This window comes from Sebastes fasciatus, chromosome 23 (genome assembly GCF_043250625.1).
Source record: "Sebastes fasciatus isolate fSebFas1 chromosome 23, fSebFas1.pri, whole genome shotgun sequence".
Taxonomy (NCBI): domain Eukaryota; kingdom Metazoa; phylum Chordata; class Actinopteri; order Perciformes; family Sebastidae; genus Sebastes; species Sebastes fasciatus.
This window is the reverse complement of record NC_133817.1, coordinates 8,014,971-8,039,584: the sequence shown is the minus strand read 5'-3', so window position 1 is coordinate 8,039,584 and position 24,614 is coordinate 8,014,971. Positions and strand designations below refer to the sequence as shown.

Sequence of the window (24,614 nt, the reverse complement as noted above, 5' to 3'; positions counted from 1 at the left end):
TATATTAAGCAGAGTATATACAGTTTATAATACGGACATTTACAAAAAGTCAGAAAGTGTACCAGGCTGTTTTACCGTAGCAGCGACTGATCTTCCCATTTACCACACATGCACGCACGTTTTAATCCCAGTTCTGTGCACTTTGCACAAACATTTCCTGGTAAAGTAGGCTGTGTTATACAGAATGTAGTTATTTACTGTATGTATGCACCATTAGATACTTCAAAAATGACTGTAGCTGAACTACAGAGAACCCGGAGTCTGTAAACAAACATTCACAAAACATAGTCACACAGCAGAAATACTGTGGTACTTTATGTGAAAAAAAATATACTTCAAAAGTTACTGTAGGTGAACTACAGAGGCCGGAGTCTGGATAAAACCCAGTAAACATACACACACACATACATACATATACACACATACATACATACATGCTTATGCTGATACAACAGTTAAATAACACACTTGCAAAATGTCCGAAAGTTATCGACAACAGCTCGACAGGAATGAGAAGTAATCCAGGATGTATTTCTAGACTGTGGTTTTTAGTGCTTGTATTTTGTACAATGCCATGTGTTCGCCCATCCCTAAAGAGCAGGTTTAAAGTATTCCCTCGGCGTAGTAGAAAAGTAAAAGTCCTGGCCACAAACCCATTCCGCAGTCTGTGGTTTGGTGTGGGAGGTTTTGTCTGTGGAGTAAAAATATCCTCCAGCTCAGCTTTGCATATTTCTAGAAACGCTCTTTTCACTGTAACTTCTGCAGCTTCTAGTGTACTGGATCCTCTATTGTTCACTTGTCCGTATGCATGTCTCTTTAAAACATTGTTTTGGTCATATCAGAAGTAATAAAATTGCACTAGAGAAAAGTGCCTCCAACTTTGTTCTTTCCCCCAAAGTGCTGACAGAAAAATAACACACACTCACCACTGACTAAAATGCCCAAAGTCGGTAAACAAACCAGTGAATAAAAAAAAAAAATGCTCCCGTGTAACTTCACAGCCTGTGTATGAACATTAATTTCACTCTGCTGATAGCTGCTAGAGGGAAAGTGACACCGTAAAACAAATAATATAACTTAAACTGGATACAGAAACAAACTTTAAAGATTTATAATACAATTTGCAGCTCAAATTACTCTTATACTTATTGCAACTAAAAACATACATTTTCACCAGTGCCAGAATAGCCTGTTTGGGGGCCCTGGGGCAAAACTGGGCTATGGGGCCCCCACTGATCTCCCATTGTTAGTTTTGGTGTTTTCATGGGATTTGTTGACAATATCAAAGATATTGTAACAAGAGAGACTTCAGAGACCAGGTCCAAAGCACACTGGAGCACATGGATTTAAGGCAATCAACTTTATTAGAAGACTAACGTTTCGACACCAACTGCGTCTTCATTAGAGCCTTTTGACTCTGATGAAGACGCAGTTGGCGTCGAAATGTCAAAACGTTAATCAGTGTGCTTTAGACCTGGTCTCTGAAGTCTCTCCTGTTACAAGATTGCCCTATTCTGTGAGCACTGGACCTGTGGCCTACTATTCCTTGTGAAATGGTTGAAAGCGTGTTTAACCTTAACCCCGATTTAAGAAATTTGGCTGTTCACAATCAGCCTCGTTTGTAGGCAAACAAAGGTGAGATGGGAGACCAAAAATTTGATTCCCGCAGAAAGAGGATGCTTCCCTTTACATTATCAGTTCATTCCAAAATATCTTGTGCGGAGGTATATGATGTCTTGGATCAGAGGCAACATAAAGCAGTTTTTAAGTGTGCAGCAGCTGCACCACGTCACACTTCTTTGTCAGTTTTATTTTTTATTGCCAGGAAGTGAGAACTGGCTGTGCAGGTCCATTCCTCTGTAAAAGTATGTCTCCAACCACACCTCACACTCAGACACACGTGGAGAAACTCTTAGCATTCCACCTCCACCACACCAGAGATTCAGGCTCAACAGGTGGAGACTGACGAATTCATTTCCATAGTTTATCAAGAGTCTTTCCACAGCCCCAGTTTCCTCAACGCATCCCTGCGCGATTCGTCCATCGCCCCTCGTCCAGAAAACTGCACGGTGATGCCTTGGGGACGAAACATGGAGCTGGATCTCTGCCTGTGTTCATGGGACAAGGCTTGCGCCGCTGGTTTTTGGGTAACGCCGTGGTAGGAGTGCCGAGGAGGCCTTGGAGCCGGGGTTGGGGCTGGAGCTTTGACACTCTTTGCCGGGCTGACTGAAGGGCGATTCATCCCGGCGGAGGAAGGGTTGAAGGTTCGGCTCTTTCCTCCGTAACTGTTAAGCTCAGTGGGTAGCGGCTCTGGTTTGGCGGGCAAGGTTTGACTCTTGTCGATATGGGAGCTGAGGATGTCGGGAAGCTGGCCCCTAGTCGCGGCTACAGAAGCAGGGTTCATGACTTTGGTTTTTCCTCCGTATGGGTTGAACTCGGTGCGGTTAGCCAGCGCAGTTGGGAGGATTTTGGGTTCATGGCTAGTTGGAGCTCTTGGTTCGCTCTTGGAGGAAACAGAAGGGTTGACCACGATAGATTTCCCACCGTAGCTGTTTGATTCCAGCGAGGTGACCTCAGGCGGAGGGGGGAAAGAGGCCATATCTTCCATAGGAGGTGGATAGTTTCTGCTCGGTGCGACTGCTGGAGGCGAGGGGCTTGGTTGCCGGTTTCTGCTCGGTGTGACTGCTGGAGGCGAGGGGCTCGGTTGACGGTTTCTGCTCGGTGTGACTGCTGGAGGCGAGGGGCTCGGTTGCCGATTTGTGCTCAGTGTGACTGCTGGAGGCGAGGGGCTCGGTTGCCGATTTGTGCTCGGTGTGACTGCTGGAGGCGAGGGGCTCGGTTGCCGGTTTCTGCTCGGTGTGACTGCTGGAGGCGAAGGGCTCGGTTGCCGGTTTCTATCTTCATGCATCCTGGAGGACTCTGTCTGCAGAATCTCTGGTTTTCTATCAACTTGAAACGGACTCAGACGTGGTGTCGTAACATTGACTTCTGGCAATTGGGCGAAGGTTCCTGTTGTTGGTGTTATTGGGGGAGCACTGGCCTCCAGAGGTTTAGCAGTGGTTTCTGTTGTTGGGGGAGCAGTGGCCTCCAGAAGTTTGGCGCTGGTTTCTATTTTTGGGGGAGCAATGGCCTCCAGAGGTTTGGCACTGGTTTCTGCACCTCTCTGAGGAGCCAGAGAGGTTCTGTTAGGGTTGGTGAGCAGCGACACACCGTCAGACATAGCTCGGTTCCTGTTCAGTCCCAGCTTAGACAGGGCCTCCAACCTGGATTGGGCTGGTGAGGGGTCCTTGAAGGAAATGCTGCGAGTGGGAGTATTTCGATCTATCTGCTCCACGGCCAGATGAGAATCTTCCTGCAGCAGAGGGTTTGACGTTCCCGTTAGGTTTGCCAGCATCTGCGCCCGTCTCTCCTGGATGTTCACATTACCCTGCGACGGGTTCTGGTGCTCCTTGTTGCCGTGGATAATGTTGATGTTAGAAGGAAAGCGGGAAGGCTTAGTGGAGGTAGAAGGACCATGCCTAACAGGAAGATCGCTGCTGGGGCTCACTGACTTGTCGGACTCCTGGCTGCTATCGCGGAGGAATGGGGTGCGAGTGAAGTTAGAGGTTCCACCTGCCTGGTTCTCTGCTATCTGCTGGGCAATCAGGACCGGGGTGGGGATACAGCCTGGTGGGTGGTAGGAGGAGGGGCTGTCTGTCGCCCCATAGCTGCCACTTGGAAGGGGAGGGTTGTACTCTGAAGGCAAGTTGTCCTTCTGCATCATACTCTGAAAATCTGGGAGAAACAAATTGCAAAGTGAAAATCTGGGAAAGACTACAAGCTTCAGTCCCTTTTAGAGCTCTAGTTTGGGTTTTTTAGCAACTTAAGGGCAGCTACAGTACGTAACGGATGTACACCATAATTAAGAATTTCCAGAACCTGTATACAAGACTGCGGTACGCTACCTGGACTGGTGGGATTGAAGATGGGCTCTTTGGTCTGCAAAAAGTCCGGTTCTGGGCGGACCAGGTATATGATATCGTGGTCTTTGGGACTGGGATGTCTGGCTAAGAGGGAGGACATAATGGGATGCGAGGTTTGGGGTCTGTTGACTCTGATAGGACGGCTGCTGCTTGTAGGGGTCCTCCTCTGGTCGTTTTCCTCCAGACTCTCCTCCAATGAGTCAATGGTCTTCTCGAAGAACTGGAGGCACTCTTGCTCCTCCTGGCTCAAGGACTTCAGCGCATCATCGTCCTGTTGACGCCAAGGGACGGTAGGAAATTAGTTGACATGGTGGGATTTCATTTTTTTGCTATCTTGCCTTCGTCAGAGTCTGAGGTCGTTTCTAGTTCCCTGATATACAGGCCATCGATCAGTCATGTTAATTATGAATCACCATAGACACCAAGCATACAAAACAACATCTTTTTAGAATCGTTTTTCTCAAAATAGACTAATATATACAAAGAGAGGGCGAGATTTAATGAAGTTGGTGCTTAAAATGTACTTATTTGGGGTTTCTAAACTGGGAACTTGTCTGAAACTTCATCATTGAACCCCATGTTCTGACTTTCTCATACAGTAGTCATGTGTACAGACTGAACACAGGCCTGTTTGTTCCCGCATCCCAACCCTCCAAACTTCTTTCCGACCCTAAATTTAGCTCAAACGTCCCTCTCTTCTCTGCTTCATCTCCACGGCTACCTGTCCAGCTCCACACAGGGCTGCCATTGAAGAACAACACAATGGGCTATCCAATAACATCCCTCGGTGACTATTGATTTTGGTGCTCCACTTTGAGGTTTTTGTTAAAGATCGAGTCCACCTATTTAAAAACACCAAACCGCATGGCCGTAGGGAATAGGTAATCCCTTGTAACAATGTGTAATTGACCTAAAAATACACAGTGGTGGAAGTAGGACTGCAGTTCAGAGACACAAAAAAACATGAGCCTGCTTGTAAGCAAGTACTCGCAGTAAAATCTGTTCTAATACTTATTGTTTTGTAAGTATAAGTTTATTCCTGACATCCCCTACCAAAAATAAATTTATTCAAGTGTGCTATTAGTATACTTCTTTTAGGCTTAAAATAAAAGAGTATACTTTCAGTTTACTTTTTATGTACTTATCAGAGATATACTTAACAACTTGGCTCACACTGACAAGTAAACAGAAAAGTCTAAGTATACTTGGCTTATAGGCCTACAAAAAGGTATACTTGGCTTGTAGTTGTGCTTACTTTTTGATAGAGTAGCCTATTAAAGTGTGCCAGCAGCAGTTAAACAAAATAATCTTAACTCGAGTTCCACTTTCTAGCTTTTCTGGAGCTTTCAACCACCTCCGTAACTCGATTCACTGATTTAAAGCAGTGAGAAGCTCCAGAAAATATAGTTAAATGGATTCTTATTTAAGATAATTTTGTCATCAAGCCGTAACAAAGGCTGTTTTTCTGCTTACTTCTTAAAAAGTTCGCATTTTGGAGATACACCATTTGTCAGCTATAGTATATGCCCCCTTTTTGAAAGTACTTTTTCCCGCTGTGATGAATCTGAGTCTGCAACGAAAATGATCTTGTATTATTGACTTGATGAAATTAAATTTAGTTCAATGCGATATTGTTAACTAAACTCATCAAATTGAGTTCATTCTTCGTTCTAGGCTACTCACACTTATAGCATTTGGATTAAACTACAGAAACCTTTCTTTTTTTGCGAGTATTTATGCATCTTAACTACGTAACAGTCTTTTTTTCCTTTAAAAAATTAAAACATAACCACGTTTGTTTGATATGTGCTGTCTGTAGCCCACAGTAGCCTAAATATGTATCTTTTCATCTAACCCTGGGCGCATTTACACACTTATTTGCTTATAAGCCACCATTTGCTTATAAGCAAATAAGTGTATTTCCCAAGGCGTCAAAATATTCCTATAAGTTTATTTTAGATAATTAGATAATAAAGTAAATAAAGCTGATTTATTGGCCATCACTGGGGACACAGGTTTATATAATTACACCATCATGTTCTGGAGAATAGAGTCGAGTCTTGTTCTATTGTTTCCTTAAACACAGTAAACACACTCAGTGTATATCAGATGAACAGCTGATTATTCAAACTGTACTTCACCCTGACCGAGGCCTCTGCGCTGTGTTTACACAATGCACCAAGTCATCACGGACGCTGAGAAATTACACCTGCTTAACAACTTAATCCCTTCGCACGCCTTGGGGGATGACATTCATTATCGACGCACAACACAACCAAACCGGTCGAGCTGCAGTTTTCTAGGTCCTGAGCTACTACATGACAATAGACATGATTCAACTGCAGCTGAAACCAGCAGATCAGTGTGTTTATCTCGTATTGGTTTCAGTTGGGTGTTGCTGCACAGGTGTCTTTGTGTGTGTTTTTGTCTGTATGTGTGACCCTGTACCTTGTTGTGGCACTTTTTTCGTCATGTCAGCAACAAACCCTGTTTGCAATGTCAACCGCGAGCTGAAGGTCATCACCTTGAAATAGCCCTGAAATAAGCAGCTTCCTTCTGTCTGGTGGTGGCGGTGTAATTGTAGTAAAAGACCGCCTGAGATCAAAACACTTCATTGTCAAACTGTCCAGAAATGTTACTCTCAAGTTGTATTTACACTGTAAAGAAAAACTAGTTATTTCACTTTTACCTCAAACTAGTGAATTCACTAATGAAGTATTTGCTTTCTTTCCAAGAGTTAGATGAGAAGACTGAAATCTCGCTCCATCTCTGTATGTTAAATATGAAACCAGCCCCTTCATTTAACTACATCAAGAAAGTTTGAATATCTTTTTTGCATGTTTTAATATAACTTTATTTTACGTAATTAAATTTTTTTTGTTTTATGTTTGCGTCAGGCTGTTACAGAACTCAAAGGACGTAAAGTGCAAGGATCTCATCTATGTATATGGAAGATGTTTTAACCTCCAAAATGACACTAAAGTACAAGAATATCTCAAGTCTTGTAAAGTATTGATTGACTTCAGTGGTTTTCAGATAACTCACGCCTGATCTGGAGCTTCGACCAGCACCCCCGTTGACCCCGTAGTGGAGCTGAGGGTTGCCCTGCAGACGGACGTCCATGGTGCAAGGGTCAGAGGTCAGCGGGACATCTCGTTGAGGGTCCGGTGTTCCTCGCGCTCTGAAGAATCATCTAATCTTCTTTAAGCGACAGTCTGGAGAGAAAAGAGGGACGGACGAGACGTCAAACAACGCCATCAACTGACTGAGGGAAGAGGTCAATCAAGGTCAGAGCTGTTGATCCTTTACTTAAGTAAAAGTACCAATACAACACTAAAAATACTCTGTTACAAGTTAAAGTCCTGCATTAATACTCCAAGTAAAAGTACTCATTATGTTGCTGCTTACCAGATAAATCTGAGGGGTCGTGAGATAATTAATGGGAGAGAGAAGACGAAAAAAAATAAGTTCTGATGCACAAATTTATATTTATTTTATGGCTTTTAATAAAATGTTGGGTTTTATTTTTTTGTTTTATTGGAGAGTTTTACCTCTTTTTGCGTTATTTATCTATAACTATATCTATCAGATAAATGTGGGGATGTAAGAAGTACAATCTTTCCCTCATAAATGTAGTGGAGTATAAGTGTAAAGTAGCATAAAATGGAAAGTACAAATACCTCAAAATGAGTAAATGTACTCTAAAGCATCCCAGCAGAGAGACGCACCTGATGGACCAGTTCACCTGGAACAGGTAGCTGTAAAACCGGCTCCTGAAGCCGAAACCGGTGAGGCTTTTTTAAACAAAACATTCCTCTCTGGTGATGCTACTCTGATAAAAACTTAAGAAGAAGAATTTTAAAAAAGTTCCTTGTTGAGGTTTGAAGCCGAAAAGCAAAAACTGAGCTGACAAGAACAATAGCTGACTGGTAATACCAGAACTTTCTTGGATACTCTGTCCTGGGTCAGTGTAGCACTGAAGTTCAATTGAACCAGTAAAACATAAAGTTACAAATAAAATCCAAGACTATGGCTTGATTTATTTAGCCAAACTATAGCATAACTACATTTATGTTGGGCCATAAATTTAACCCCATTTTTTACCAAGTGTTATGTCATTTTTAAAAATCATTCTCTTCGGTTCAAATAAAGAAAAAGTAATTTTTTACCCATTTTGATTCAGTTTTAGTGTCACCGACTGGGTTACATTTATCCAGTATTGGTAGTAAAATATTGGACACTTTGACCCAGTGTTATTTTTTATTTTTGTTGCGTTATTCACCCAAACGACACAAACGAACACAAAAGAAAGAAAACTATAAGTTGTTCCATCATTTGTGAAAGAAAGAAACACTTTCAATTGTGTTAAATTCAATTTAAAATTATATATACTAATATATATATATACTATATATATAACACTTTATTTAACAATTATTTCTACTATTTATATATTGCAAAAAAAACTAAAATCCATATGAAGAAAAAACAATGATGCAAGTATCTGCAGGACTATCATAGAAATAATAAAGTGACTTTCCATGAGTTAAAGTAAATATAAGCCCCATAATCCTGCTTTACACATGGGAAAAATGCCAGTAAAATGAAATACTCAAAGTATTTTTACACAGTAACTTACCCAACAGCTCAGATCAGTCATCAATAAAACCAACAAAACGTTAGAGTCGTTTCTTTTTTCCTTCAGAGAGACAGCATCAGCATTTATCTTTAAAGGTCCAGATGCGCTTGGAGAGCTCCTTGTGTGTAATGACACCACAGTGGCACATTACACACCACTTTTAAAGCACCAGGAGACTCCACCCACAGCCTCAGGGGTGTGTGTGTGTGTGTGTGTGTGTGTGTGTGTGTGTGTGTGTGTGTGTGTGTGTGTGTGTGTGTGTGTGTGTGCGTGTGTGTGTGTGTTTTCATTCAAGTGTGTGTGTGAACAACTGTTGGGAGGTGACTGTAGTGACACAGTGGAAAGTTATCTCACTCCCCCACCTCAGAGTTTCACTAGGATGGGTTCAGGAACAGTGGGACATTTAACTTTTACCATGTTTTCAGAAGAATTTGTATCCTGATAACACTGCTTGTCATTGAGTGATCACTTTTATTTGTGTTAAAGGGACTGTTTGTAAGAATCAGAATTGCTTGTTAACAGCGACACCTGTGGCCGTTAAGTCAACGAAAGTCAGCATCCTGTTGCTCGCGCTTGTGCTCGCTCTAAATAGACATGAACGAGCATCGCTCAAAACAGTGAGGCGACACACGTCAGCTAAAACCACAATATCACTCTATATTTCACCTGCTGGGCAGTAATGTTAGCTGACCAAACGAAGGTCTCTCCATGAATCACTGCTGATCCTAGTGTTGGCTTTTCCTGCTTCAGCCTCCCGACCGCGGTCGGAGGGAACAGGGGAGACACCGGCACCCGGTCGAAGACGATACTGTTTCTCGCTGCGGAGCCCTGTCACTTCACAAGACACGGGAAACCTCTGTTGGTCTGGAGGAGCTGCAGCATTTATTTCTGCACGAGCGTCCACTGTACATTCACTAGATATTCTCAGAGCTAAACTAACTCTTCTGCAGTGTGGAGTGTGCGCGCATAAACGTGCGGTGGAGCCAGAACGTTCTGCGTCATAATGAGTACTTTTACTTTTGATATTTTAAGTATATTTTGCTGATAATACTTCTGTACTAAAATGCAACAATTCTACTTGTAATAGAGTATTTTTACACTGAGGTATGTATTGCTATTTTAGTACAGGATCTACTAATACTAATACTTCTTCCACCACAAGAAAATGGTTTAATCAGCAAGATAACATATATTATTTTTAGGTTAAACCATTATCTAAGATTTAATCTAAAAATATATATTGAAGGCTCCAGGAACACAATTTGATATCTTGATAATTGGATAACTAAGATAAGTTATCTTGAATAATGAGATAAAGCAGTGGTCTTTGATATACAAGTGCACATAAACAATTGCCAATTAAACAAATTAAATAAATTGATGCATACATTTTGCAAATATTCATCTATTAGGACATAAAAACATCAGAGAATGTACTTAATTACTTGATAATTAATTTAAAAAATGAATAGATGACTTCACACTCATGATTTGTTTGTTTTGAGCGCCACCTGCTGGCTGCAGCCTGGTAGCTCATTCCTTCATACTGTACAGGCTGTGGTGAATACTACAGTATAATATTATGGATACAGGATCTTTTAGGGAATATAAACAATGTCCTCTCTGAAAGTGTATGAAATTCAGAAGGAAATTTCATTCTTCCCCCTGGAAAAAGTTTCACCCCGAGATCCATTTAGACGTTGTTTTCTGGAGCCTTCAGTTTTATCCATGGACGGATTATGTGACAATTAAATCTTAAATCTCTCTTATTCTTATAATATATACGTAATAAATTACATACCTGTAGTGTTATATATCAAAGCATAGCCTACATATAAGGAAGCACATTGGGTATATAAATCTTATTTTTTAAAGACAATTTTAACGTTAATTGTCAGTCTTGAATGTTTCTTTTATTATGTAATTAAACACTTGGTGTTGTACAATTTTATTGAGTTCATTAATTTTATTTTTATCATTTTTTATTATCCTATATACAGTATATTATCCTATGTATATATGTATATATATATATATATATATATATACTGTATATATATATATACTGTATATATATATATATATATATGTATATATATATACACAAACATATATATATATGTGCATATTTATACATATACACACAGACATATATATATATGTATATATACATATATATACTGTATGTATATATATATATATTTGTATATATACATATATATGTGTGTGTATATATACATATATATACATGTATATATATATATGTATATATACACACATAATGTGTGTGTGTGTGTGTGTGTGTGTGTGTGTGTGTATATATGTATATATATATATGTAGGATAATATATCTAGGATAATAAAAAATTATTTAAAAAATGATGATAAAATAAATGAACTCACTAACTCTGTACAGCAACAAGTGTTTAATGGAATAATAAAAGAAACATTCAATACTGACAATTAACATTAAAATTGTCTTTAAAATAAATTATAATAGGAATAAGATTTATATAGCCAATGTGCTTCCTTATATGTAGGCTATGCACTGATAGATAACACTACTGGTTTGATAATATATATAGGATAATAAAAAATGATTAAAAAAATGATGATATAAAATAAATAAACTCAACACAAAAATAAGGTGATGATGATTTGCTAGTTTCCCAGTTGTACCTAAACGCCCCTCCCGTCAGTTGTAGCTGCTCCGGTTCTGCGTCAACAACCTTCTCCGGTGTGTCTCCGGTGTGACCGTTTGTCTGTTTAACGGGTTGCTTCTGCACGTTACCGGGGAGCAAGACCCACCGGTCCGGCTTGCTGTCCACACAGAGGTCCGGTGAGTCCGCACCTAACGTATTATTACTGCTGTTGTATTTATCATTTGCTAAATTGGGTTGTACTTGCTTAGCCTGGCTAGCTACACGTAAACGCACCATTTAGCTAAATGTTTCCATTATCGGACACTGAGCCGTCTGTCGCACCATTTCTCCCCTTTTCTCACAACTAAACCACCACACACTCTCGCTGTCACTATTTAAGCACACCTTGTGGTATTAAGGTCGTATTTATTCACCATACATCCCCTTTGTTTCGAGTCATATTAGAGGAATTAGCTAGACATTAGCTGGGGGGGTTTTGTTGTCCGATAATGAAAGCGGGGTAATTAGCTAATCTGATGCTAACAGCACCGTTAGCTCGACATAGCAACGAAACCTCAGCTGACACACAGAGAAGGGTTCATGCATCTTTCATGCAGGTAGTGTCAGATAACACCAGGTAGCTTTTTAACCCTGTCTCTAGCTGCCTCTGCATACAGATAGCATTATAACCAGCAGGCTGTAGTAGCTCCAGCTAGCATGCTAGCTGTGAATGAACAGAGTAGTGATGGGAATTCGGGCTCTTTTTAGTGAGCCGGATCATTTGGCTCAGCTCACCAAGAAGAGAAGAGCCGGCTCTTTCGGCTCCCAAACGGCTCTTCATTTTACCACTTATGCCTTTTATAATTCAGCCAAATTCAGCACTGTTTTGACCTATGATTAGTGTGTGTGCACATATATCACTTAAATTATTCAATATAATTATACTAAACCTTATAATTTCCAGAATATCATAATTTTACATGCTGCTTTGTTTCCAACTGTCACTCATCTTGTCTGCTATTCGTGCACAGCACCGCATCGCACCTCATCGCACCGCAACTCAGCGCAAAAGCAACGCAAACGCAACGCAGCGCAACTCAAAAGCAACTCCAAACGCAACAAAAACGCAACACAGTGCAAACGAAGATCGTCCTATCATTCTGCCTTGAATTAATTAAAGAAAAAAGAATAAAAACTAACGGCTATCGGACGGGAGTCGGCTCTTATCGTTCACTTAAAGAGTCGGCTCAATGAACCGGCTCGTTCACGACCGACACATCACTAGAACAGAGAGGCTGTTGTCAGTTTAAACTGAGTTACTGTTTTGTTGCAGTCGCTGCAGTTTTTGTGCAGAGATTAGTGTCAGGTGTCACCAAAATAAACATTTTAGTATCTTTAATACCACTACAGATAAGTTATACCTAGATAGATGGATAGATTTTATTGACTGTTGTCCCGTTTTTGTCTTTGGCTTCTCCAAATACAGCAAAGTTACATACAATAAACCTAACACAATACATCAATAAAACATACAAGATAAGATAAAATATTCCTTTATTAGTCCCGCAGTGGGGAAATGTGCAGTGTACTGCAGCAAAGGGGAAAGTGCAAAAAACAAGATGCATCAGCTAAAACAGTAAAAAAAGAGCTAAACAAAGTGTAACAAAATATGAACCATTTAAATAGAAGGAAGTATAAAAATAGGAGCAGTATATACAGTATTGACGATAAACAGACTATTAACGAAATTGCACAAGTGGAAAATGATATTGCACGGTGAGAATTAATGAATGAATGAATGAATGAATGAATGAATGAATGAATGAATGAATGAATGAAATTCCACCTGAAAATATCCGGTTATTGTCAGTTTCTTTTCATTGGATCCACAAGAGTCTCAGCTTTACAGTGATACCCAATTTATGTTATTCAAGACTATTTAGGGACCCCAGTATGCAGAAATAATCAAATACACATATTTTTTAGAATAGGTGAAATTCACATATAGTATTTGTTATGCATGCAAAAAAAACAACTTAGTTTTTGCTCCAAACTGCATGTGATTATCATAAAGTGGGCATGTCTGTAAAGGGGAGACTCGTGGGTACCCATAGAACCCATTTTCATTTACATATCTGGAGGTCAGAGGTCAAGGGACCCCTTTGAAAATGGACATGACAGTTTTTCCTCACCAAAATTTAGTGTAACTTTGGAGCGTCATTCAGCCTCCTTCACAAAAAGCTAGTATGACATAAAACTGAGCCGGCTGCAACCTTCAAAAGACAGAGTAGCATCCGGGTCCGCCGGCGGGCCAAAATCAAACCAACGCAATTATGATCAAATATATGATCAAAGAATATTTAACAATGTACGGAGCGAAAACCTGATTTATGTGGCATATCTATTAATTATGTTATTATTATTTCCTTTAACATCAGTTCAGCTCTTTGGGTGAGTCGTTGTCAGTGTTTCAGATGACATAAAGCTGCGTTATAAACCCTCTAAACATACGGGATGAGCCTTTACCGGGCTGCTGGAGTAACTGGATCCATGACCAGCATCCTTCAGCGTGTCAGGTTACCTCACGCTCTCCTGGACTGATCTCCATGGAGACGGGCTGAAGGGGGGATTGGTTGGTTTGAAGCGGGTGGGATTTCACCTTTGACTGAGAGGTGTGATGCTGTCACCTGAATGTGTTTGTCTCTGTGTGTCCATCATCATGTGTAATACATCCTGGACATCTGTGTGTTTGTGTGCTTTGTTTCCCCGTTAAAGTTAAATTTAGTTTGGTTTATTATTATTATCCATTATTTTGACCTCTGCCAACAAGTATCTGCTGAATATGTTGTCATATTTGTGATCTTTTTTACACATTCTTTGTTCACATAGTTTCTCATTTAAATCATAATTTTGCCAATTTCAGTCTTTTCTATTAAGGCAAAGTTGTTTTACAGCTGTTTTGCGAAACATTATGTTTTTGTTATTGTCAACAAATCCCATGAAAAGACCAAAACTAACAAGGTGTTAGTTTCTCTACTGAAGACATAAATCTTTAAAAACATTTCACAAATATATAATAATAATAATAATAATAATAATAATAATACACTTACTTATTTTGTATTATTTCTCATGTTTTTTTGTAATTAATGTTATTATTTATTCATTATTAGTATCTGGTCAAAGATTGCATATTGATTTGTGTTATGTTAAAATTCAATACAAATATTGAAAATAAAACTTTATTTATATATAGCACTTTTCAAAACAAAGTTATGAAGTGCTTTTCAAGATATAAATGGCAGAAAAAACAATTTAAAATATTTAAAAGTTATACAACATTGAGCGAAGGAGCTTCATATGAGAAAAAGTACAATAAGTAAAATTAGGATTTCGTAATTTTAACTCTTTCGTTAAATGAAGCCCTACTGCAGCGGGCGTTATATTTATGTATTTTTTTGTTCTTTGTACATTGTCACTTAATTTGCAAACTGAAATTAGGCAAATTAAAGCAATTTGAATAAGCAGAACTCCCTGCATCAATAGAGGCTGCTGTTCAGCTGCCGACTCAGAAAGTCTCAGATGTCAGATTGTCCTTGAATGCACCAGCAGTCCTGTGCTGTCAGCTGCTTTTCAACAACATCAGTGAAACTTGGATCAAAACAATGACAGGAATAAATGTTAATTATGATGGATTAATCACCTCAAACAAGCATCAAATTTTAAGATTATCTGCAGAAGGTGTGACTTTGACAGAATGATATAAAAACACAAACCTTGTTCTCAGCTGGATCTTTAAATAAATTGAGTGACGTAAGTTTTTCTGAGTCACACCAGCTTTATTTGTCTTCTCGTGCAAGTCGCTGAATTTCATCTTTTGTGTATATGCTCAGTGGGAGACACATCTACTTATTACACTTAGAAACACACACTTAGAAACACACACCAAGCTGAGCAGGTGTGACCGGTGTGCTGTTAAAACACCTTGCTGAGGTAGACAAAACAAAAGGTAGGACAGTGTGAAACAAAGGGAGCATTTCAAGAACATGATGATTGTTATAATAATGATAATAATAATAATAATAATAATAATAATAATAATAATAGAGGATCGCTGGTATGAAAATGACTTGATGTTCTGTAAAGGAATTGTCTGTCACTCCCTTGTCAGCCGTGAACTTCCTGTTTCTTTCTTTCTGCTGGAGTTTGACCCAGAAAGTGAAGACCGAGTCCCGTCTGTCGTACAGTAATAATTCAGTTTATGGTGTTATAAACTAGTAGGGAGTGGAAAAAAGGAGGAGGGGAGTTACTTTTGGATGTGTCGCTATCAAATTTTCACTCTACGATTATTGGGGCTATAAATATCACGGTAATCATCAAGCATTCTGCAGCGCTAGTTAAATATAAAAAAAATACCTCACATCATGATTTCCTTGGATTTAATCAATCTGAACTGTACTATATATATTTCCTGATTTCTTTTAGGTGTTCATAGTTGTGAAAGAACGTGTCCTCTCTCTGTCTCCCTCCCTCTCTCTCAGGTTAAGGACGGTCTTTACCTGTCGGAGTGTTTGCTGAGTCACTGGTTCACCTGTCGACCGTTCTGTTTGTCTGATGACTGACTGACTGACTGACTGAGAGCCTCCATCCATCCTCCAGCGTCTCCATCCATAGCTGCACTATGGTACAATGAACACACACCTTCAATTGAAAACCATGACAGTGGTTAGATGTCCTTAATCGTGTTGCTTATTTTTGGTGGTATTTTCATGATAATGATTTAGGGTTGAATTTCTCAGCTTTATGCGGAGCAAACATTGATACAGACCAGTCAGAGTACTCCTAAAGTCCAGCAGGGGGCAGTCACAACTCTCCAGGTAGTGCCAAACAGTTAATCAATGTTTGTCACACATCATCGATTACTTAATGACTTAATGATTTACAGGCCTTACGTGTTTCTGTGCTAAAGACAAACTATGAAAATGCGAAGTGGCAGTGAGAAAAATACTTGAGGTTTGAAGTGCTGATTCGTTTTTGTTTACCACAACAACAAACAAAGCTTTGAAGCCTTTTGTTCCTCTGCAGTCTGGACTGAAGCAAGCAGCTTTCATCCTTGTGTGGCTCACTGAACATTTTTAAATTAGAATACTTTAAATAAACACTTTGCAGCACCACTAACATCGTTGTGTGTGTGTGTGTTGCCGTCTGCAGAGTGTATGATGTCTGAGAGCAGCTGCTATGGCCTGCAGCAGCGGTCAGGGCAATGCCGAAACTCTGGAGGGGTTCCATGAGGTGAACTTGGCCTCGCCCACCACACCTGACCTTCAGGTAGGTCGAGTCATCACATGCAGGTAGAGAGACAGATATCAGCATATTTCTATTAGGAAGTTTACAGACTTGATTATCAGGATCAGGTCCCTGTATCATGAAGAGAGATTAGTGTGTTATCCAGCTATCTTTGGGTTTCATCTTATCATTTTCCTCCATCTGAAATCTCTTCAGGACCTTGAGTTGGTCGTCTTTCCTTAATGTTGATCACTTTTAATGTCTTTATTGGTTCCCTGTGTGTCGTCCTGCAGAACCAAGCGGAGCAGCGCCAAGTTGCCCGTCACAGCGCCCCGCCCACCACTCTGTACCGCACCCACTCTCTGGGAGCACCCCCTGCTGGCCGCCCCACCTCCCTGAGGGCCGACCAGCTCCCCACGCAGCCGGTTTACTCCACGCCACGACACAGCCACAATGGAAGGTAAAGAAAATACTGAGGCTGAATCCAAATGATAACAAAATAATCTGCGGTGGTACATAGACTTGAAGTGATTATCACAAGGTGATTGGCAGTTATTTTGTTAATCGATTAGTCGTTTGTTATTTTTCAAGCAGAAATGCAAAATATTGTCTGGTTGCAGCTTCTCAAATGAAAAGATTTGTTTCTTTTCTCTGTTTTACACCATTTTTTTAGTCTTTTTTATTGGTATTGAAAGTCATACAAAATGCAATAAATCACAGATACCCTTATTTCTGCTCCATCAGAGCCCCATCCCTATTATAGTACCGTTTAGTAATCAAACAGAATCGATTCCATAAAACTTCATACTACATACATATAAATAAATTCAAAGTGACAAAAATTGTGTGACACTAAAAATGAAATAAGAAATAAAAAATATAATAAACATAAAAATAAATGATAATAAATGAATTGTAAGAAAAACATACAAAAAATTAAATTAAATTTAAAAGTTACAAATAAATAAATAAGTAAACTATATAATATGGGGTCAGTAGTACAAAACTACAATACGATATCAGCGTCATACATTTTTTCTATATAGGTTAGAAATGGTTGCTGTTTTACGTCATTTTCAATTGAATATATTCGAGTTTTGGACGATGTTTTGGGAGTTTTCAGAAATTTTATAGACCAAATGATAAATGAATTAGTCTGGAAAATAATCTCCAGATTAATTGACGATTAGAATAATTGTCAATTTCAGCCCAAGTGGCAGAATATTGATAAAACCTACAGATTCCCGTTCACAAACAATTTTGTCTAAGACATCTTCCTTCCGATCGGCTGTAATCCATAACTGACTGCTGTCGTTTCCATGGTTACACAGCGTGCCGGGCCAGGACGGAGAGTCCGCCGAAGGCAGCTTCCTGTGCGGAGAGGACGGTGAGGAGTGCAGCGCTCTGAGCGACAGCCTGTCGCGGCTGCGTAGCCCGTCGGTGATGGAGGTCCGAGAGAAAGGATACGAGAGGCTGAAGGAGGAGCTGGTCAAGGCCCAGAGGGTAGGACGCACACACATATACAAACACGGTCTCTGGTCTTAACCTGAATATGAATTTAAAACTGAATGTGTGAGTTTGTGCAGTTGGACAGTGTGTGTGGGACTTCACTTCATCTCTCCACATTTACATTAACATCATGTTATATTCTATATTTTTATTTTAAATGCATTGATTTCATTATTTGTTATTATTTAAAGTGGAAACGAGTCCTCAAATCACTAATTTTTATTTCTTCATCTCTTTGTTTGTTGTTGCCATGCTATGATTTTACGTTCATGTGTTTTCATTTGGCGGTTGTTTTTCTGTTTTTGTGTTGTTTTCTGTTTGTTTTTATGTGTGTGCGTGTGCGTGTGTGTGGAAGGATCTGCTGTTGAAGGATGAGGAGTGTGAAAGGTTGTCTAAAGTCAGAGACCAGCTCGGCCAGGAGCTGGAGGAGCTCACCGCCAGTCTCTTCCAGGTCGGTTCGCCTCTACACCTCCTCCTCCGTCCGCCTGTCTGTCCGTCTCCTCTGCTTCCCGTTTCCTGTTTCCCTTCCTCCTCCTGAGGCAGCGGCCAGACAGAAACCCCACTGAATAAAATGATATGTTGTTCTTATTCTTTGGCAGCAGAGATGTGAGGAGGCGTTGTGTGGTCGTTGGGAAGCTGTTTTAGTGGATATCTTACTTGATCTTCCATCAAGGCATTAAAATGCCAGCTATGGCTGTTTTTCCACTTCCCTGGTGCTCGTGACCCAAACGAAAGATCTGTTCTTCAGTCTTCAACTCTCTGCACTTTTGTGATTTTTAACTGAATCTCTGCAGTTTGTAGTTTAGTTTCAGTCCAACGTTTCTGTTCATACATTCAGGAATCATCTTTATTTTACCGTTTACAGATCTCTTTAAAGCCTCATCAGAGTGAGGGAGAAATAAACATTTATCATATATTAATCCACAGATGATTCCAGGTATTGTCCTCAATATTGAGTTTTAAGAGCGCTCCACTGATTTAGCATTAAGCCGTCTACACATGAGCAAAGGTAAAATAGCTCTGCGCTGGTTGTGCCATTGTTTTCCTATGAGGAGAGCGGTGCTGCCTGACTAGGCGGAAGCGCTACCCTTGGTGTGGCGCACCGCTCAAAATTGCCACCGAGCGCTGTGCTTGCTCTGCTGTTCGATGTCGGAGTTCAGGAAGCAGACTGAATCTGTCCGGCTAGCCTTCACAACTTGTTGTTCCTTTTCTCCTCACATTCCTCCTCCTTGTTCTTCTCATTGAAGGTGCTGGGACTCTTTTCTGTGTGTGTTTTCTGTAGCCTGTATACATGTATGCAGCAAAACCAGTAACAGTTGCTTTACTTTCTGTTACTAAAATGTTTTTATAATGTTTATTTTAGAGTGAACTGTTCCTTTTAATATGCATTGAGCTTGTGTAGATGCTGCTTCACTATCAGAATGAAAACTAAATCCCAACATTTCTATTGTATCGAACGAGGATTGGGCCAAAACGTCTAGTTTGCGACTGCATTAATATCTCAAATTTATAAAGCAGAAAATACCCTGTTAACACTTCCATTTTTTCACAGTTGCGTATAAGACACGTGATAGCTACGTTGCCCTAACATAACCACTAGCAAGAGCCCACATGACCACGTCATAGGCATACGTACCTGATACGCACAGCCCGACGTCAAGAAGCGGCTCGTATGTTGATGCCAACCAATAGCATGGAAGACTTTGACATGTTAACAGGGTACTTTCTGTCGTATTAACACCTACAAACGTCTTAAGACATAAAAAATTGCCTTGTTAAAAAAAGTTTTGACCCAATCCGCTTTCGAAGAAAAAGAAAATATCCCAAAATATCAAATGTGTGTGTTTTCCAGGAGGCCCACAGGATGGTCAGAGAAGCCAACGTCAAACAGGCACATGCTGAAAAACAACTGAAAGAAGCCCTGGGGAAGGTGACAACACTGAACACTCTCACACGAACAAGTCTGAGCTCAGGTTGAATAACAGTTCAATAAACATTTCCTCCTCCTCTTCTTCAGATTGACGTCCTCCAGGCGGAGGTCCAGGCCCTGAAGACGCTGGTGCTCTCCTCCCCGACCTCCCCGCTGGGCGAACTCCCCTCTTCAGGGTCGAAGACTCCCTTCAGGAAGGGCCACAGCAGGAACAAGAGCACCTCCTCCGCCATCATGGGGACGCAGCCCGACCCGTCGGCCACGCAGCCCATCGTACGGGAGTGTAGAGAGGTAATACCAGATAATAATACTTTGAATGCGTGTCTTCATCCAGCTTTACTGTATGATGATGAGCTGTTTTGTCGGGCATGCAGGTGGACAGTCAGCTGTTCAGCGACTTCAAGGCGTGGAAGGAGACGCCGACGCTCGACCGCGGCTGCTGCTTCCTGGAGAGGGTTTACCGTGAGGACATCTACCCCTGCCTCACCTTCAGCAAGAGCGAGGTACAGAGAGATGCAGACAAAGATCTCACTTTTGCAATTATTTTGTGGGGAAGAAAATGCACTCAACATGTTTGTCTATGACTATAAGGATGTATATATATACTGTAAATGCAGCAGCGTCATCATGCAGAAACCTACGTCAGGTCACGATGTGGGAAAACGATTTTAGAAGAGCTTGAAGGGAAAATAGCATTTTGACGCTAAAACATACTTTGACCAAAATATTAATGTTAGGATTTGAATACATAAGGAACACCACTGGGAAGATACAGATATAAAAACCTCAAACAAAACAAAAATACAGCAAGAAATGAACATATGGGTACCCGACTGTTGCTTTAATACAGAAAAGTTGTGAACATATCACTTAAAGTCCTCTGTGCTGTGCTGTCCTTCATCGTCCTCTCCTCCTCCTCAGCTGGGTTCGGCCATCCTTGAAGCCGTGGAGCAGAACACGCTCAGCGTGGAGCCGGTCGGTTTCCAGCCGCTGCCTGTGGTCAAAGCCTCGGCGGTGGAGTGTGGAGGACCAAAGTGAGACTGCGCACACACACACACACATATATAAACTCTTCCTCCTCTTCATCGAGGTTTCATTCTTTCATCATCATCTCTCCATCTTCCCTCAATTTCCTCCTCTAGTGGGCGAATGGCCGAGCTCGTCACGTAAGTCTGACTCTCTCTCTCTCTCTCTCGCGCTGCCATCAGCATTTTGTTAATCTCTCCTCAGTTGCTCCTCGACCCGCCTGGCTCCTCCAAACGCCTCCTCTAACTCATAACAATCCTTCTGACCAGGTTTATCAAAGCCATCCCGATGAGACCAACCTTGATAAATGTCTAACAGTCATCCCTCTCTCCTTACTTCCTTTCCTTGCTTCCTTGAGTCTTAGTATTAGTCTTGTTTTGTTTTATTCAGTTTTCCTCATATTGAAGCAAAAACATCTGAATAACTCGTCTCTTTGTGTCTCTGACAGAAAATGTGCCCTGAGCGGTCAGACCAAAACCTGTAAGCACAGAATCAAGTTTGGAGATTCGTCCAACTATTACTACGTTTCTCCGTACTGTAGATATAGAGTAAGTACCAACACACACAAACAGGCTGGAAATGATGAATAATACTCACTAATAACATTTTATTTTTATTTCAGGTCCTGTTTTGCATATAAAGATATTTTATCCCCCCACATAAACACACTCAGATTTTTCTGTGACGTCATACTTACAAGGAATTTGCAATTTTTTCTGAAATTAGTACAAATCTGAAACTACAATATGTAACATTTTGGCATTAAAAGTAGTAATAATAAAGCACATTTTGATTGGGATCACATCAAATTTGTCTTAAATAGTATGTTACATCTGTTAGATGAACTCACAACCAGGAGAATCCCAGATTCAATGAGGATCATTCTGCTTCCTTTAGCGTAATATATGTTTAACTCCTGCAGATGTCACCCACGAGCTCTGTGTAGTGATCCCGTGTTTGTTGTTTCATAAACACTGGATCAAAACAGTTTTTATATAAATCGTATTTGTTTGTCTCTTTGTCTTTTTTTCTCAGATCACAGCAGTGTGTAATTTCTTCACCTACATTCGCTACATCCACCAAGGGCTGGTCAAACAGCAGGATGGTGAGACACACACACTCGTACACAAATGGAAATACTCAAGTAAGGTACTTGAGTAAATGTACTTAGATACTTCCCACCACTGATGATTGAACAAACCAAGTGACCATCCTGTGACCTGCTGTGTCTTCGCAGCGGAGCAGATGTTCTGGGAGGTGATGCAGCTCCGCAGGGAAATGTCCTTCGCCAAGCTCGGCTACTACAAAGACCAGCTGTGACCGACGGACAACCGCGCTCTCCAATCACAGCAGACTGCACCCCGAAGCCCCGCCCTCCAACCTGCTCCTGGTTTTCCTCCTCTTCCTCCGGTCCTTCCTACTCCTCCCTCCTTTGTGTGAGTGTGTTTTTGTGTGTGAGAGAGAATAACTGGTTGTTTTCAATCACCATGAAAAAGACTGAAGGACTGTGACGTCGGTGGACTGTTGTCGGAGTTTTGGTGGAGTTTGAAAATATGATATTTACTTTATTGAAACGTGTAACACTCCAATATATGAAGACAACTGGCATGAAACGAGAAGTTAATGAAATACGTCGACATCTGAACTCATCTGAGGAGCTTTCACCTTTTTTTTCTCCCCCCATCCCTCTTAAAATACACATTCAATTCAAACTGTCGATCATTAAATCAGAGTTTAACAGGGCTGAAATACATTGATGTATTAATATACTCAATGGAGAATTAAAGACGCTGTTCTGAGATTTAGAGAATATAGTTTGAATATTTAGAAATAAGTCGTAATGTTATGAGAATAGTCATAAAACAAGGGAAAAAATACCAAAAATATACATGTATAAGTCAAATTTTATGAGAAAAAAAATCGGAAAATAAGTTATGGACAGATATGATCCAATTATAAATATGAATATATGTATTCTAAAAATATTATGCCTTTTTATTTCTTGTAAAATTACACATTTTATGACTCATTCTTTATAACATGAAATTATTTGCAAAATTTCAAGACTTTTTTTCCTCAAAATTGCATCTTTTTTATCTCAAAATATTGACATATTTCCTCAAATTCTGATTTTATTTTCAAGATACACCTCTTGTCTTGTAAAGTTCTGACCTAACCTTAAAATACTGACCCCTTTTCTCCTTGAAATTATTGCTACATTTTCAAAATGTACTTTTTTTCCTCAAATGTCTTGTAAATTACAATTTTATTTTCACAACATTACGATTGTTTTCTATCTATTCTGTAAAATCTCAGACATTGTTTCCTAACAGTGGCCCTGTTGCTCCGTCGTAGTGGAACAAGTAACTAAAAATGTGACAACCAAACAATCAATTATTGTGAAACCATGTATAAGCTTATATTTAATTTATGTTGTAGCAAATGATGAAGGCAGTCTGGGGAATATGAAGAAGTACAGTTGATGCAAAGATAATCAGAAGATCATGAGTACAAACATTGTTCTGTTCAGACTGGATTTATGTCTCTAGGGGAGGTGGGATGATTTTAACAAGACCTGCACTGCAGCTGCAAATTCGCTGGTCCTCCTGAAATGTAATTAATTTAATTGTAATTATGTCTTTCATAAGACATAATTACAAAAAAAAAACAGTTTCATCTCTTTGCTTCTATACTCTTTGACTCTATCATTTACAAAAGAGCACAGTGAATATTTCCCCACCTCCCTTTGTAACGTTAATCCCGTCCGAATGGGGCTTAAAAATGTCTTTTCAACATGATGAAAGTGTAAAGTAAAAGTTTATTTATAATTTCTTTAAGAGTTTATGATGGTTATTTTGTTGTCGGGTGGTTTCAGACGTTGGTGAAGCTTCAGGAGAGTCGTCTTGTTAAAGGAAAAGTTAAACACTACATTTGCATTTTCTGCTGTTAAACACTACATAATCTTTGAGATACTTTGACAAACAAATTTGCGGGGTAATTTTCCTTTAACGGCTCCTGGTGTTTTCAGCCTGCTGTATTTAATCAATCAGGAAATGTGTAGATAGTAAGCTGTGTGTGTGCGTGGGGATGTTGAGTGTGTTTGTATGCCTGGTGTTGTGTAAACTTTATAATATATGTTAATTTAAACCTGCATCTCTCTCTCTCTCTCTCTCATTCAAAGTCAGTGTCACTCTCCCGGTTTGGTTTAGTGCCTTTTCTCTCAGACACTCTGAAATAAAAACAGTGATACCTCTGGAAACCCGACGCTGTCTGTGGAGTCTGTTATATATATTTTTCCTTTTTTTTCCTTCCTTTTCCACATAACAAAATAAAATGAAATATGGATAAAGCGAAATTAAGAGAAAAATAAAGAGTTGCTTCTTTTGGTCTTCTCTCTCTCGCGAGATCTGGCAACACTGGATGGAGGTTCCGGCTGGGGAAGGGGGCATGCGCTGTAAACAGTCAATCACGTGGGGAGGATGGGACGGCGTGCAGCACAAAAAAAGTTGTAGAATTACAAGAATAAAGCCATAAATTTACGAGAAAAGAAGTTGTAATATTACGAGAAAATAAAGTCGTAATATTACGAGAATAAAGTTGTAATTTTTGTAATACTCGTA

General features: G+C 40.0%; 2 protein-coding genes across 7 annotated transcripts; one reads left to right on the top strand and one right to left on the bottom strand.

Moving 5' to 3' along the window:
* Positions 1-1,841: 1,841 nt before the first annotated feature.
* Positions 1,842-8,732, bottom strand: proser2 (proline and serine rich 2). Of its 2 annotated transcripts, XM_074626171.1 has the most exons (4): positions 8,602-8,732; positions 7,008-7,177; positions 3,945-4,233; positions 1,842-3,774 (listed from the first exon to the last, which is right to left on the bottom strand). In XM_074626171.1, exons 2-4 carry the CDS (start codon positions 7,083-7,085, stop codon positions 1,988-1,990), a joined length of 2,154 nt encoding a protein of 717 aa, XP_074482272.1. In that variant the 5' UTR covers positions 7,086-7,177; positions 8,602-8,732; the 3' UTR covers positions 1,842-1,987. The 2 variants fall into 2 exon arrangements, with proteins under 2 accessions (XP_074482272.1, XP_074482273.1); XM_074626172.1 differs by lacking the exons at positions 3,945-4,233; positions 8,602-8,732 and having other exon boundaries at positions 7,008-7,147.
* Positions 8,733-11,270: 2,538 nt separating this feature from the next.
* rab3ip (RAB3A interacting protein (rabin3)) lies at positions 11,271-24,253 on the top strand. 5 transcript variants are annotated; one of them, XM_074626107.1, is made up of 14 exons: positions 11,271-11,435; positions 15,785-15,927; positions 16,455-16,571; positions 16,823-16,989; positions 17,861-18,032; positions 18,394-18,489; positions 19,891-19,968; positions 20,056-20,259; positions 20,343-20,471; positions 20,890-21,002; positions 21,111-21,134; positions 21,443-21,542; positions 22,030-22,099; positions 22,232-24,253. In XM_074626107.1, the coding sequence occupies exons 3-14, from the start codon at positions 16,482-16,484 to the stop codon at positions 22,312-22,314; spliced, it is 1,326 nt and encodes a 441-aa protein (XP_074482208.1). In that variant the 5' UTR covers positions 11,271-11,435; positions 15,785-15,927; positions 16,455-16,481; the 3' UTR covers positions 22,315-24,253. The 5 variants fall into 5 exon arrangements, with proteins under 5 accessions (XP_074482208.1, XP_074482206.1, XP_074482211.1 ...); XM_074626105.1 differs by having other exon boundaries at positions 11,271-11,440; XM_074626110.1 differs by lacking the exon at positions 18,394-18,489 and having other exon boundaries at positions 11,271-11,440.
* The last annotated feature ends 361 nt before the right edge of the window (positions 24,254-24,614 follow it).

Excerpts from the sequence above, each read along its gene's own strand:
- proser2 (XM_074626171.1), bottom strand. The coding sequence starts at position 7,085 with ATGGACGTCCGTCTGCAGGGCAACCCTCAGCTCCACTACGGGGTCAAC. Across the intron at positions 4,234-7,007 it reads GTCGAAGCTCCAGATCAGGC|GACGATGATGCGCTGAAGTC; the intron begins GTGAGTTATCTG and ends TGGCGTCAACAG. Across the intron at positions 3,775-3,944 it reads CTTCAATCCCACCAGTCCAG|ATTTTCAGAGTATGATGCAG; the intron begins GTAGCGTACCGC and ends TGTTTCTCCCAG.
- rab3ip (XM_074626107.1), top strand. The coding sequence starts at position 16,482 with ATGGCCTGCAGCAGCGGTCAGGGCAATGCCGAAACTCTGGAGGGGTTC. Across the intron at positions 19,969-20,055 it reads TGAAAGAAGCCCTGGGGAAG|ATTGACGTCCTCCAGGCGGA; the intron begins GTGACAACACTG and ends CCTCTTCTTCAG. Across the intron at positions 20,260-20,342 it reads TCGTACGGGAGTGTAGAGAG|GTGGACAGTCAGCTGTTCAG; the intron begins GTAATACCAGAT and ends TCGGGCATGCAG.